General features: G+C 46.9%; 1 protein-coding gene and 1 long non-coding RNA gene across 6 annotated transcripts in view; one reads left to right on the top strand and one right to left on the bottom strand.

Moving 5' to 3' along the window:
- LOC137525142 (uncharacterized) overlaps nucleotides 1–3,030 on the bottom strand; it is a 435,287-nt gene extending 432,257 nt beyond the window's left edge. For all 3 annotated transcript variants that reach the window (XR_011022871.1, XR_011022872.1, XR_011022870.1), the window contains exon 1: nucleotides 2,960–3,030. This is a non-coding gene — a long non-coding RNA (uncharacterized lncRNA). The remainder of the gene's footprint in view (nucleotides 1–2,959) is intronic.
- The window catches only part of CFAP65 (cilia and flagella associated protein 65), a 120,726-nt gene continuing 109,538 nt past the window's right edge, over nucleotides 3,029–14,216 (top strand). For all 3 annotated transcript variants that reach the window (XM_068245996.1, XM_068245997.1, XM_068245995.1), the window contains exons 1-3: nucleotides 3,029–3,291; nucleotides 6,805–6,895; nucleotides 10,350–10,528. In XM_068245996.1, coding sequence (XP_068102097.1) covers nucleotides 6,818–6,895; nucleotides 10,350–10,528 — 257 coding nt within the window. In that variant the 5' untranslated portion in view covers nucleotides 3,029–3,291; nucleotides 6,805–6,817. The remainder of the gene's footprint in view (nucleotides 3,292–6,804; nucleotides 6,896–10,349; nucleotides 10,529–14,216) is intronic.

Here is a 14,216-nt window from a genome sequence, read left to right as displayed (position 1 = left end):
ACATCGGGGAGGGTTAATTATAACAGGGCTCAGAAAATTCTGATGACAACAGGCCCGGATTTACAGTGGGATGCAAAAATTTGGGCAACCTTGTTAATCGTCATGATTTTCCTGTATAAATCGTTGGTTGTAACAATAAAAAAAATGTCAGTTAAATATATCCTATAAGAGACACACACAGTGATATTTGAGAAGTGAAATTAAGTTTATTGGATTTACAGAAAGTGCCCAATAATTGTTTAAATAAAATTAGCAGGTGCATAAATGTGGACACTGTTATTTTATGGATTCCAAAACCTTTAGAACTAATTATTGGAACTCAAATTAGCTTGGTAAGCTCAGTGACCCCTGACCTACATACACAGGTGAATCCAATTATGAGAAAGAGTATTTAAAGGGACACTTAAGACTAAAAAAATAAATTAGTTTTACTCACCTGGGGCTTCTACCAGCCCCCTGCAGCTGTCCCGTGCCCACTCTCCCTCGGATCCTCCTGTCCCTCGCCGGCAGCTACTTCCGTTTTCGGTGACAGGCCTGGCAACGCTAGTGATTCTTCGCTCGGATTCTCCTGTGCCCCGCCGGCAGCTACTTTCACGGACAGGCCTGGCGAGTGATTCTTCGCGCTTCTGGCCGCAATAGCGCCCTCTATACTACTATTGTGGCCAGGAACGCAAAGAATCACTCACATTGCCAGGCCTGTCACCGAAAACGGAAGTAGCTGGCGGCGGGGGACAGCTGCAGGGGGCTGGTAAAAGCCCCAGGTGAGTAAAACTAATTTATTTTTTTAGTCTTAAGTGTCCCTTTAAATACTCTTTCTCATAATTGGATTCACCTGTGTATGTAGGTCAGGGGTCACTGAGCTTACCAAGCTAATTTGAGTTCCAATAATTAGTTGTAAAGGTTTTGGAATCAATAAAATAACAAGTGTCCACATTTATGCACCTGCTAATTTTATTTAAACAATTATTGCGCACTTTCTGTAAATCCAATAAACTTAATTTCACTTCTCAAATATCACTGTGTGTGCCTCCTATACGATATATTTAACTGACATTTTTTTATTGTTACAACCAACGATTTATACAGGAAAATCATGACGAGCAACCTCTCAATTACCATCTGCTTGGGACTCTGCATCGGGAACATGGACGGGAGGCACTAGGATAGGGGAGTGAGCCGCCTCCCCATCATTAGGCGCCTGTAGGCACCTGCCTGTTATTGAATGCTGCACTGTCACATATTCAAAACACAGAACAGAAATGTGCTTTAGGTCCCTTTTATACTTAAAGTGAGTGTTTACCAATTTAAAAATAAAAAAGTCGGATACTCACCTAAGGAGAGGGAAGGCTCGGTCCTAATGAGCCTTCCCTCTCCTCTTCCGGTGCCCTCGGTGCTGCGCTGGCTCCTCCGTTCGCGTCCGCCGCCGCAGCACTCGGGCTTCCGAAGACGGGCCGCTCCATACTACGCACGCGCGAGTGCGTCATAGAGGGCGCTCGCGCATGCGTAGTATGGAGCGGCCCGTCTTCGGGAGCCCGAGTGCTCCCGAAAGCTCCCTTCGGCATGCAGAAGTGGCAGTATTTGACCGAACTGGTCGAATACTGCCACGGGGGATCCTGCGCGGAACCAGGGACCGGGAGAGGGAAGGCTCATTAGGACCGAGCCTTCCCTCTCCTTAGGTGAGTATCCGCAATAGCAGCATAGGGGGTGATATACAGGCTGGGAACGCGAACAATCACTCGCGTTCCCATGCCTGTCGGCCGGTGACGGCGAAACCGGAAGTCGTCGCCGGCGGGTGCAGAGGCATCGGAGCGGAGCTGCGAGGGCACCGATCGTCTGCTGGGGGCTGAGGGAAGCCCCAGGTGAGTACATCTCATTTTTTTTTCTAGCCTTTAGGTTGACTTTAAGTGTGAACTGTGCTAGAGGAAAACATGGGCAATACTTTGAAAATCTGTTTTCTTTCCATTATAATAACTGAGAGCAACTGATTAAGTGTAAAAGGGCCCTGAGGGCTCTCTCACACTAGGAGCTGATCCGAGCATTTTGATGGCTCACGCCTAGTTTGCGTTTAAAAAGGTAACATGAAAGTCTATCTGACTTTTATGTTAACTTTCACATTACATGAAGTGTTCCAGAGTGTTACGTTATAACGCTTCTGGGAGCATTGTAATGTCCAGCCACGTCGGTTTCCCGTCGGGTAAATTAGAACTACCGCCACTCCATCGCAACTTCCCGACGTCACAGGCTATTACCGCATGCAGGAGATCAGCTCTTGCACGCTTTCTCTGATACGAAAGAGCCCTAATCGCAATCACAAACGCCAGCGATTGCCTGTTATGCGATTGTGATTTTTCATTTGCATTGCATTATCACTCTAAAAATCGCTCCAGAAAGCGATTGCGATTTCCAAATCGAATCACTATAGTGGAAAATACTTCTCATGATTTCTATGATAAAGTAACAACCCAAGCGATTTAAAAATCACTGTGTAGTGGAAAAATTCCCTGACAGAAAGATTTTGCGATTATTCAGGTTTGTTGTTGCTAAAAGCTAAACACACCTCCAGAACCGAGCACAATATGTCAGCTTATATAGCATTTTAGTAAGGAGGCTTTTTGGTGTCTTTCAGCCCTCCACACACTCCTAGGAGTTCTGCTTCAACATTGGCTTGCTGGGCATTCTGGGTGTTCCATATCCGGAAGGGTTAACTATAAAGCAAGAAAGCCAGAGCAAAGTGAGGTGCTTGTCAAAACTATAAGGAAACCTTCTTCATACTCTTACTCAATGCAACAGTGTCAGTTACCAATGTTGGGCTGCTGGGCTCTACCTCTCCTCACAGCTCAAGGACCGCGCTCACTGAGAGCTCTCTCTGCCCCCAGTGCCCCGCCCCTCCCCTGGCTGGCACACTCAGCACAGTCTCCGCACTCTCAAGATTTTCCGCACCGCCCCTCCATTTATTTACCCCAGACGATTCTCTCTCCTCCCCACCCCGCCTCACACAGCTCCGCTCTCTGGACTATCCGCCCCTCTCCTTCCCGTCCCTCCCCTCGCACAACTCAGGCTTCGTTTACTGACAGGATTCTCCTCCCCGCCACGCCCCTTCCCTCACACAGCTCCGCTCACTCACAGGGTTCTCCTCGGCTGGGCCGAGTTTCGCCTTTTCACAAGCCTGGCCCCTCCCGGCTGCCGTGGTTGCTAGGAGACGCACAGCCCTGCCGGGCCGCGTCCCGTTACCTGGGAAACCGAAACATGGCCGCCACGGATGCGAGAGAAGCTTGAGGGGAGAGAATCGAGGTACGGCTGGAGGGGAGAGCACATTATAGCACCTTCTGTATATATAATTACATGCTTATGCGCTTTGAGTCCGGCAGGAGAAAAGCGCTTTACAAATGTCATTAGTTGTTTTTATTGTATGCGTGGTTCTATTTTTTCCTGTACAATGCGTTTTATGACTTACTTTTTTATCTTTATTTTTGTACAGTAAGGTCTTGTTCACATTGCGTTCCGTTCGCGTTTCTGTCCGCATTGGGTTTTTTGTGAGGCGTCTTTTTTTCCCATTTCCAGCGCTTGGGTGGGCGATTAGTTTTTGTGCTTAGCGGTTTTCTAAGCGTTTTTTCCGAACGGTTTTGTAATTCTCTCTCTGACGCCAGGGCTGGCGCTACCATAGAGGCAAAAGGGGCAATTGCCCCAGGGGCCCAGAGCCCATAGGGGCCCCCAAGGTGTCTCCCCACCAACTTAATTGTGCTCCCCTGCCACATCTTTGGCAGAGTAGCATTTCATCTGTCCTAGCAGGCGTGGGTGACAGAGGAGCATGCCCGCTGGGACAGGTGAGTTGCTACTCTGTCGAAGACAGAGGGGGGGGGGGGGGCAGCCAGCTCAGTGGCCCTGTGGGGAAATATAGCTGCAACAAAGGGGCCTTAATGCTGCTTTGTGGTTGGTGGGAAGAGGGGCGTCTGTCAGGGGGGCCCCTGGATTCATTTTGCCCAGGGGCCCCATTGTTACAAGAACCGTAAACCCGTAAATGGAACATGCACTACTTTCCTAGCCGCACTGTGCACGGACCACACTGATATGAACTGACATTCATTGGCCACGCGGTCAGGGGGCATTTTTATAAACCGCAGGCGGACGAAAAAAGCCGAAAACGCCAGCAGTGTGAACAAGCCCTTTCTGTGGTATATCTATTACAGCCTACGCTCCAACATTACTTGCTCTGTTCACACTGTGGCCGGCGCAATGCAATCTCATTGTGGGCAGCAACCTACGCCATGCAATTATATGTCTATGGTATGTCCACACAGACGCGGCAGCGCTACGGCAGGTGCCACCGGGATAACGCACTGCATGCAGGGCATTTACTGCAAAACACACACATTAACAGTGACAGTGAAGCATACTTGTAATTAACTGTATGCTTCACTGCTTGCGACATAACACTCGAATAACGTGCACCACGACTTTCCTGTTCTGTTGCGTTCCTGTTTTTTTACACTACATCCGTTGTGTTCCATCGCATTGGACTATATACACGCATCCCAACGCAATGCAAATATATGTCTATATACTGTACGTAGCTGCAGTGCGTTCCACAGGGATAACGTACAGCATGCAGTGCATTAACAGGGAACTAACTGTGCGCATTTACAGTGGCAGTGAAGCATACTTTCAGTGTACTGTTCGCATCACATTACACTTCATACATGCAATGCGAATTTTCAGCACCGTTGCATTGCAATCTTATTACAACTCAATGTACATAATGTAAAATGGAGCTTAAATCCAACCCACATGCAATAAAACTTGCTCTGTACGAACGTTTTCTGATGAACCCCAGACATGTGCCAATAACCTGTCACATAGCGATTCTATACAGAAGACGATGCAGTCGTTTACGAATACAAGGTACACATACATACCAACATTGATGCAAAAAAATAAAAATAAAAAATTATGCCAATTCAGTATTCAAATGTACGCAGCTAGAAATGGACTAAGTTACCTCCTGTAGTGTTTCAGGTACCTTACTGTTCTGGTCCGATCCGCTCATCAGCTGTACCCCTCTGAAAGCTGACCTACTGAGCCAGTCATTGTCACTGCACATGTGTGGATACACCCACGCGCCCCCTTGATCGCGCTTCTGTAGCCGGCAGCTTTCAGCGCAAGCGTAGTAGCATCCAGGAGGCGTGCGGCCTGATGGGACAAAATGTCAGCAAGGGACCAGAAGGACTACAGGGGGTTAGAAGAAGCCTAAGGTAATTTACACTGTGCACCTAAGGTTTTTTTAAGGTTTCCTTTAAAGGGAAGGTTCAGGGAGGGTGGGTAAAAAATAAAAATCAATTTCCACTTACCTGGGGCTTCCTCCAGCCCGTGGCAGGCAGGAGGTGCTTTCGCCGCCGCTCCGCAGGCTCCCGGTGGTCTCCGGTGGCCGACCCGACCTGGCCAGGCCGGCTGCCAGGTCGGGCTCTTCTGCGCTCCAAGGCCCGGAACTTCTGCGTCCCACGCCGGCGCTCTGACGTCATCGGACGTCCTCCGGGCTCTACTGCGCAGGCGCAGAACTACTGCGCATGCGCAGTAGAGCCCGGAGGACGTCCGATGACGTCAGCGCGCCGGCGTGGGACGCAGAAGTTCCGGGCCTTGGAGCGCAGAAGAGCCCGACCTGGCAGCCGGCCTGGCCAGGTCGGGTCGGCCACCGGAGACCACCGGGAGCCTGCGGAGCGGCGGCGAGGGCACCTCCTGCCAGCCACGGGCTGGAGGAAGCCCCAGGTAAGTGGAAATTGATTTTTATTTTTTACCCACCCTCCCTGAACCTTCCCTTTAAAGGGATACTGTAGTGGGGGTCAGGGAAAAATGAGTTGAACTTACCCGGGGGTTCTAACGGTCCCCCGCAGACATCCTGTGTTGGCGCAGCCACTCACCGATGCTCCGGCCCCGCCTCCGGTTCACTTCTGGAATTTCAGACTTTAAAGTCTGAAAACCACTGCGCCTGCGTTGACGTGTCCTCGATCCCGCTGATATCATCAAGAGCGCACAGCGCAGGCCCAGTATGGTCTGTGTCTGCGCAGTACACTCCTGGAGACATCAGCGGGAGCGAGGACACGGCAACGCAGGCACAGTGGTTTTCTGACTTTAAAGTCTGAAATGGCAGAAGTGAACCAGAGGCGGGGCCGGAGCATCGGTGAGTGGCTGCACGGGCACAGGATGTCTGCGGGGGACCATTAGAAGCCCCGGGTAAGTTCAGCTCATTTTCTCCCGACCCCCCTACAGTATCCCTTTAAGTGACAACTAAAGTGAGATATATGGGGGCTGCCATTTTTATTTCATTTAAACAATACCAGTTGCCTGGCAGGCCTGCTGATCTATTTGCCCACAGTAGTGTCTTAATCAAACCAGAAACAAGCATGCAGTTAATCTTGTCAGATCTGACAATAATCTCAGAAACACCCGATCTGCTGCATGCTTGTTTAGGGTCTGTGGCTAAAAGTATTAGAAGCAGAGGATCAGCAGGACAGCCAGGCAACTGGTATTGCTTACAAGGAAAAAAGTATGGCAGCTTCCATGTACCTCTCGCTTCAGTTGTCCTTTAAATGTTTACCTACATAAGATTTGATTTGAACATACATTAAAAACTGCATTTTTAGAACTCCAAAGGATTACTGTATTTGTTTTAACAATAGCCATCTGTTCTCTGCTAAGTTTAGAATATTGTTTTGTTTTTGAATTCCCCTATCCTACCACTGAACAAAACATGGGGTCAATTTTTTTAAGCAAAACCAGATCTTTACCTTCCTTGTATTTCCTTACTTCCAGACAATGAGATAAAATGCTCGGACCAGTTCCTATGAGGTCTCTGGACTCCGGTCCATTCTTGGGTCCGAAGCGTAATCCTTCCATCAAACTGGTGAGTGTTTAAATATTTAATGTATTTTTAGTCACTTTTTTTGGTATCTAGAGAAGAACACCATCATAAGTCATTGGATTGGGCATGCAGTAAGAATAACTTTCGTTATGTACACCTTCTAAGGGCTAGTTCACAGGAAGGGCATTTTTGCCCTTTTTTCAAACGCGGGGGATTTTCAAAATCGCCCTAAGAATGCTTGTGCAATGATTCTTTATGACAGAGTTCACATCTGAGCGGTTTGTTTCCGATCCGCTCAGAGAAGTGCTGCATGGGCCATTTTTGAGACGATTCTGCCTCAATAGAAGGTATAGGTATACAAAGCTCTCCACAATCTCACTCCCCTGTACATCTCCTCACTAGTCTCCAGATACCTACCCAACCGCAATCTCAGATCTGCACACGAGCTTCTTTTATCCTCTTCTACAATTACCACCTCACATTCACGTGTACAAGATTTCTCAAGTGCCTCACCCCTCCTCTGGAATGCACTTCCACAGCACATCCGCCACTCTCCCACCTTTGAAATCATATTCTCTAGCTTAGGCCATGCACCCACTAAATAACCTAATTACGCACTGCCTGTATATATACTGTATACTTCCCCCACCTCTTGTTTCCACCCCATTCCTTTAGATTGTAAGCCCGCAAGGGCAGGGCTCTCACCCTTTTGTGTCATGGAATGTTATTAATTTAATTGCTTGCACTCTGTTAGACATTTATATATTTTAGTCATCATGTTACATTTACAATTGTTATCAGCAGTGCTGTATTTTGTATCAGTGTTCATATTTGATGTATATCATTGTCTGTATCATTATGCATCCCTTGTTTGTTTTCTTACATTGTACAGCGCCACGGAATATGTTGGCACTTTATAAATAAATAATAATAGGAAAAACACAAAACGCTCACAGAATTGCTTTGTGCAGCGATTGCATTCGCGTTTTTAAGAATAAATACATTGTAGTTATTATTTTCCAGGTCAATGAGTTCACTTCCTGAGTTGCGTCAGGGAGTGAATTACAAAACCGCTCGGGAAAAACACAAAGAAAACTGCTTGGCACAAAAACGAATCGCCCACCCAAGCGCCGGGAATCAAAAAAAGACACGTCAAAAACCGCCCAATGCTAACGGCCACACGAACGGAACGCAACGTGAACAAGGCCTAAGGGCTGTTTTATACTACACTCGATTTTGCTTCGTTTTCCAACCGCATGTTAGGCTAGGTCCACACTACTCTGTTTACAGATTGGATCCATTTGAAATGGATGCGATTTGGTATTTTTTTTGCCCTCTGTTGTTTAACTTTTTTTTATGTTTGGAGCATAAAATTCCACTCTGTGGAAACGTATGCCCGGGGGGGCGAACTGGAGGGGAAGCAGCCAGGACGGGGATGACAGCGGTCGGCGGGTCGCCCCTCACCTTGTTAAAATGTACAGTATGCGGCAAGCACGGAAGCATACCTTCTCTCCTTGCGTTCCACCGCTCGCCGCTTGACTTCCTGCAATGTCGCCCTCTATACTTCGGAAGGGCGGCATTGCAGCAAGTGATGCGACGAGCAGAGGAAGTAGAGAGAAGGTAAGCTCCCCGCGGCTATACATTTTAACAAATTTTGCACAAATAGCTGGAGGAGGAGCGGAGATGGGGGACCCAGGTGAGGGAGGGGGGTGACCCCTCTTCCTGCCAACCACTGTCACCCTCCCGTCCTGCCTGCTATACCCCTCCAGCATGGCGGCCCCCTCCCCACCCACAGGCTGTGACACAGAAACGGATCCGTTTCTGTGTCTAAAACTGCCTGTGTAGAGGGAGATCCGTTTTTACATTGCCCTCCACCAGCCCTCCGTGTATGTGGTACCGATCACAGTCTGGGAAAATGCTGCAAATCCGGACCGTCTGTTCAGGTTTTTAAAACGGATCCCCTTGAATGCAGACGGATCCGGGTTTTTTAAGTGAAAAAGGATGCTATTTTTAACATTGGTATCCGTGGCTCCGCTTTTGATCAGGGCCAAACAACGGAGCCTACATTTTTTAATTAAGTGTGAGCCTAGTCTAAATCACAAAATGCAAGAATTTCAGCAAAATACAGAAAATTACAGCAACCCTTTTATGCTAGTGCGATGCAATGCAATTGTGATGCAATTTTGCCTGATCACAAATGTCCTGCATGCTGCATTCCTTCTGCATTTTCTCTTTGGGTTCCTATCATCCAGTGAAAATCACAGTTGTGTTTTGCGATTTGCAGTGGAAATGAGCATTTAAACATTTCTGTCATTCCAATGTCTTCATAACAGGTTTAATCGATGAGACATGAGGTACTATTTCTTATCACAGACAGGGCTAGGTGTTGAGAGGTACAGTACATGTGGCTTTTAAAGGACATCTAAAGTGAGAGGGATATGGAGGCTGCCATATTAATTTCCTTTTAAACATTAGCTGCTTGTAAACATGTCGTGTGATATGTTCCTTAACCTGCTGGGCGGTCTGGACGAGCTCAGCTCGTCCAGTACCGCCGGAGCCTGCCGCTCAGGCCCTGCTGGGCCGATTTGGCTGAAATAAAAAGCAGCACACGCAGCCGGCACTTTGCGAGCCGCGTGTGCTGCCTGATCGCCGCCGCTCTGCGGCGATCCGCCGCGAGCAGCGGCGAAAGAGGGTCCCCCCAGCCGCCTGAGCCCAGCGTAGCCGGAACAAAAAGTTCCGGCCAGCGCTAAGGGCTGGATCGGAGGCGGCTGACGTCAGGACGTCAAGGACGCTATGGCGACGATGTAAGCAAAACAAGGAAGGCCGCTCATTGCGGCCTTCCTTGTTTATTCTGGGCGCCGGAGGCGATCGGAAGAACGCCTCCGGAGCGCCCTCTAGTGGGCTTTCATGCAGCCAACTTTCAGTTGGCTGCATGAAATAGTTTTTTTTTTATTAAAAAAAAACCCTCCCGCAGCCTGCCTGGCGATCTTAATAGAACGCCAGGCAGGTTAATAATTTGCATTAAGCATTGCCTGTGGTGTGCTGCCTCCATTTCTTCTTTATGCTGGATTGCTAAGCCTGGAGTAGTGTACCACCAGGAGTAGGGATCGGCTCTGGATGAGTAGCAGAAGGTGTGAATGTGGTGGTTGCATTTTTTTCTACTTGTTATTGCCTAAAGGAAAAGCCAGTTTGAGCAGGTAAATATACATGTAAACATAACCCACTATTTCCAGATCTATTACTGTGGGGGGAAAGAGGGGACATTTAGAACTAATTTAAAGGCGGACCTGATGGAAAAGAAAATCAACTACATGCCCAGGAAGATGAAGACTGCATTGGAGTTAAGTGTTCTTCTAATCAGTGGGATGAACTCGCGCAGAGAGCTATGTTAGGATCTAGAGCAGAGGCTGTCCACACATTTGAAGTCTTTACTTGTACTTCAACCCACAACCTACAAGTGTTTAGCCCCCTCAATGCTTTTCTGTTTGTCTTGCAGAGAAATGTCTCCTCAGAGCTGCAGTCGCGCTCCATGTCACACAGGAAGGGGAAGGACAGTGTCCTGGGATTTGAGGTGCATCGGTGTCTACACTGGCAGGACTGGGAGCTGGGGAAGGAATACACCAAACACCTCCCTCTGAAAAATGTCCGTCTCAAGACACAGAAGTTAAAGTTCAGGTACAGAGTAATTTCAGCTCATGAGTTTATTACGTATATTAACTGTTATACTGAACCATCTGCAGTAGTAATAGCCACACCGTAACTGTACTTTCTTCCTCACGGTTTCTTCATGTAACAATGTAAATAACTGGTCAGTTAGAAGGACTGTCCTCTCTGACCACTATTCTGCTTACTGAAGGCTCACACAGGAAATGGTCAGTGACTCGCCCACTATATTATCCTGGGGGGAGTGTGCAAAGCATCATCACTGAGTGTCTGCTGTCTTTGTGTGGGCAGAGTTTGCCTACTCTAGGAAACTCCCTTAGTTCATGACCATATTATATTGCGCATAAGTCTCATTGATCAGTACAAAGTTAGTTGTGGTGGCAGCTCGATTGACTTTTAAACAGATGTCTGCTGAGATCTGATTGAAATCTAGTGGTTCAAGGCAGTCACATGATCACTGCTCCCTGATTCTGTTCTGATCAGGGGTGTTACACTACCAGACATTTTGGGCATATTTAACATCCCTGTGCTTGCCTGCATTCCCACTTAAGCCTTTATAGCCTTGACTGGGGTCTCGTACATACCACTGTGAACAAGACCTATGACTTCTGAATACATGAGTTAGCATGGCCTTTTGCACATGCACACAGGCAAGTGTTGCCATAGGTCCTTATAGTAGACCTGAACTCTTGCACAGGACAGAAGGAAAACATACAGAAATACACCCTGTATGTATTTGGAGAGTTTAGCTTGTCAAATTCCCCCTCATTTGTGTCTTATCACATGTTGTAATTTGATTTCTCCCCTGCGTCACCTGACTGCCTATAGCAGATAAAGCAGATAAGCTCATTTGAAAGCAAAGGATGTTAACAATTTGTCTGCTTCCATTAAAGTAGGAAGCAGAAACAGTGCAGATTTATTGCAGGATTTGTATCAGCTGTAACAAAGAAATGTTTTTCTTTAAAGTTTATTATGCTGTTGCGTATCTTTTAGAGCAGAGAGGAAGTTCTGAGTTCAGGTCCGCTTTAATACCTAGACTAACATTTAAACTTCCTCCTGTTGTTAGCAGGTGCTGCCAGATCTGAACAGCTCGGATTGTAGTAGAAGCCCTTCTTTACCATAGTGTTGTCTTCATTACCAACAACTCCTACAAATTTTCATACTAAAACAACTCATTTCTCCCCTAAGTCAAGCAATGAAGAACCTAGCCCGTGTAGGCTGGCCTCACCTGCCCAGCACTGTCTCCTGTTGAAACGCAAAGGAGAGCAGCCAACCTATGCTTGCACTGTAGCCTGTCCAGACACCTTCTTCTTTTCCCTCTAGTCAGCCCACTTGTAAGGAGGACAACCAGTCAGATTCCATTTTCATGTCCACAGCTGCTCTTGTCTCTCTCACACTGTCATCACCAGGTACAAGAAGAACAAGAGAGGTCCAACCTATAATTGCTTCATGTGCTTGCAGGTGTTTCATGGACTCTGAATTGGCCTGACAACTTAAATTTTTGGCACAAAACATACGCAATAACAATTCTTCACCAAAACTGGGCCCATCACTCAAGAGACTTCTCCCATTCTCACCACAATTGCTTCAGTCCAATCTGAGTACCTCCACTTTGATATTACAGTATTCTCTTACCATTGTTACCGGTCATCTTGGCGATGTCTTAGCTCCAAGCCCCCAACCCCAATATTAAATATACAGGGAGAAGGTTACATGTTAATCCTGACACTGCCAGCAATCTTGTCTTGCCACACCTGCCTCCAGCCTCATTCTCTAAGATCCACTCCTATTTTCTCTAGACCGTAAAAGCTCCAACCTTATTTGATAAACTTTTTCCTTATTGCCTGCTGCCCCTGTAATCAGCCATCTAGACCTTGTGTAGCCTTTTGTATTGGACACCTCAGATAATGTCGTTGGAGCAGTTTAATGATTTTTGGTTTCTCATCCTGATAATCTCTCCTTCCCTCAATTCAAGTGCATTGAAATTCAACTATAAGGGTCTAATCTAGAATAGTCTACCTGACTGCTGCTGTCTCCCATGTGATCTTTCCTCACCTTCTCCCTTCTGATGACTCATGCTGTTGGTTCTGCTGGAGAAGACAGCATGAGTCGTCAGGTAGGAGGGGTGATCGCTTGTATGCAAGCTGAGTTGAGCTCAATGTGTGATGTCATGACCATGGTCCTGACAGTTTTCTTTCTGTGTGAGAAATAATGTCTGTTTTCAAGCAAGCAGTATCTCCCCCTGTGCATATATACAGTATATACAGTGGCTTGCAAAAGTATTCGGCCCCCTTGAAGTTTTCCACATTTTGTCACATTACTGCCACAAGCATGAATCAATTTTATTGGAATTCCACGTGAAAGATCAATACAAAGTGGTGTACACGTGAGAAGTGGAACGAAAATCATACTTGATTCCAAACATTTTTTTACAAATAAATAACTGCAAAGTGGGATGTGCATAATTATTCAGCCCCCTGAGTCAATACTTTGTAGAACCACCTTTTGCTGCAATTACAGCTGCCAGTCTTTTAGGGTATGTCTCTACCAGCTTTGCACATCTAGAGACTGAAATCCTTGCCAATTCTTCTTTGCAAAACAGCTCCAGCTCAGTCAGATTAGATGGACAGCGTTTGTGAATAGCAGTTTTCAGATCTTGACACAGATTCTCGATTGGATTTAGATCTGGACTTTAACTGGGCCATTCTAACACATGGAAATGTTTTATTTTAAACCATTCCATTGTTGCCCTGGCTTTAAGTTTAGGGTCATTGTCCTGCTGGAAGGTGAACCTCCACCCCAGTTTCAAGTCTTTTGCAGACTCCAAGAGGTTTTCTTCCAAGATTGCCCTGTATTTGGCTCCATCCATCTCCCCATCAACTCTGACCAGCTTCCCTGTCCCTGCTGAAGAGAAGCACCCCCAGAGCATGATGCTGCCACCACCATATTTGACAGTCGGGATGGTGTGTTCAGAGTGATGTGCAGTGTTAGTTTTCCGTCACACATAGCGTTTTGGTCTCATCTGATCAGAGCACCTTTTTCCACATGTTTGCTGTGTCCCCCACATGGCTTGTGGCAAACTGCAAACGGGACTTCTTATGCTTTTCTGTTAACAATGGCTTTCTTCTTGCCACTCTTCCATAAAGGCCAACTTTGTACAGTGCATGACTAATAGTTGCCCTATGTACAGATTCCTATACCTGAGCTGTAGCTCTCTGCAGCTCTTCCAGAGTCACCATGGGCCTCTTGATTGCATTTCTGATCAGGGCTCTCCTTGTTTGGCCTGTGAGTTTAGGTGGACGGCCTTGTCTTGGTAGGTTTACAGTTGTGCCATACTCCTTCCATTTCTGAATGATCGCTTGAACAGTGCTCCGTGGGATGTTCAAGGCTTTGGAAATCTTTTTGTAGCCTAAGCCTGCTTTAAATTTCTCAATAACTTTATCCCTGACCTTTCTGGTGTGTTCTTTGGACTTCAGGGTGTTGTTGCTCCCAATATTCTCTTAGGGCCCTTTTCCACTACAGCGATTGCGATTGCTGAATCGCAAAATCGCAAATCGCTAGTGATTTTTAAATCGCTAGGGTTGTTACTTTATCATAGAAATCATGAGAAGTATTTTCCACTACAGTGATTCGATTTGGAAATCGCTAATCGCAAATCGCAATCGCTTGCTGTAGCGATTTTTACAATGATAATGCAATG

Source organism: Hyperolius riggenbachi, chromosome 7 (assembly GCF_040937935.1).
Source record: "Hyperolius riggenbachi isolate aHypRig1 chromosome 7, aHypRig1.pri, whole genome shotgun sequence".
NCBI classification, from domain to species: domain Eukaryota; kingdom Metazoa; phylum Chordata; class Amphibia; order Anura; family Hyperoliidae; genus Hyperolius; species Hyperolius riggenbachi.
Note: the sequence above shows the minus strand (reverse complement) of the source record. Positions and strands in the feature narration are given on the sequence as shown.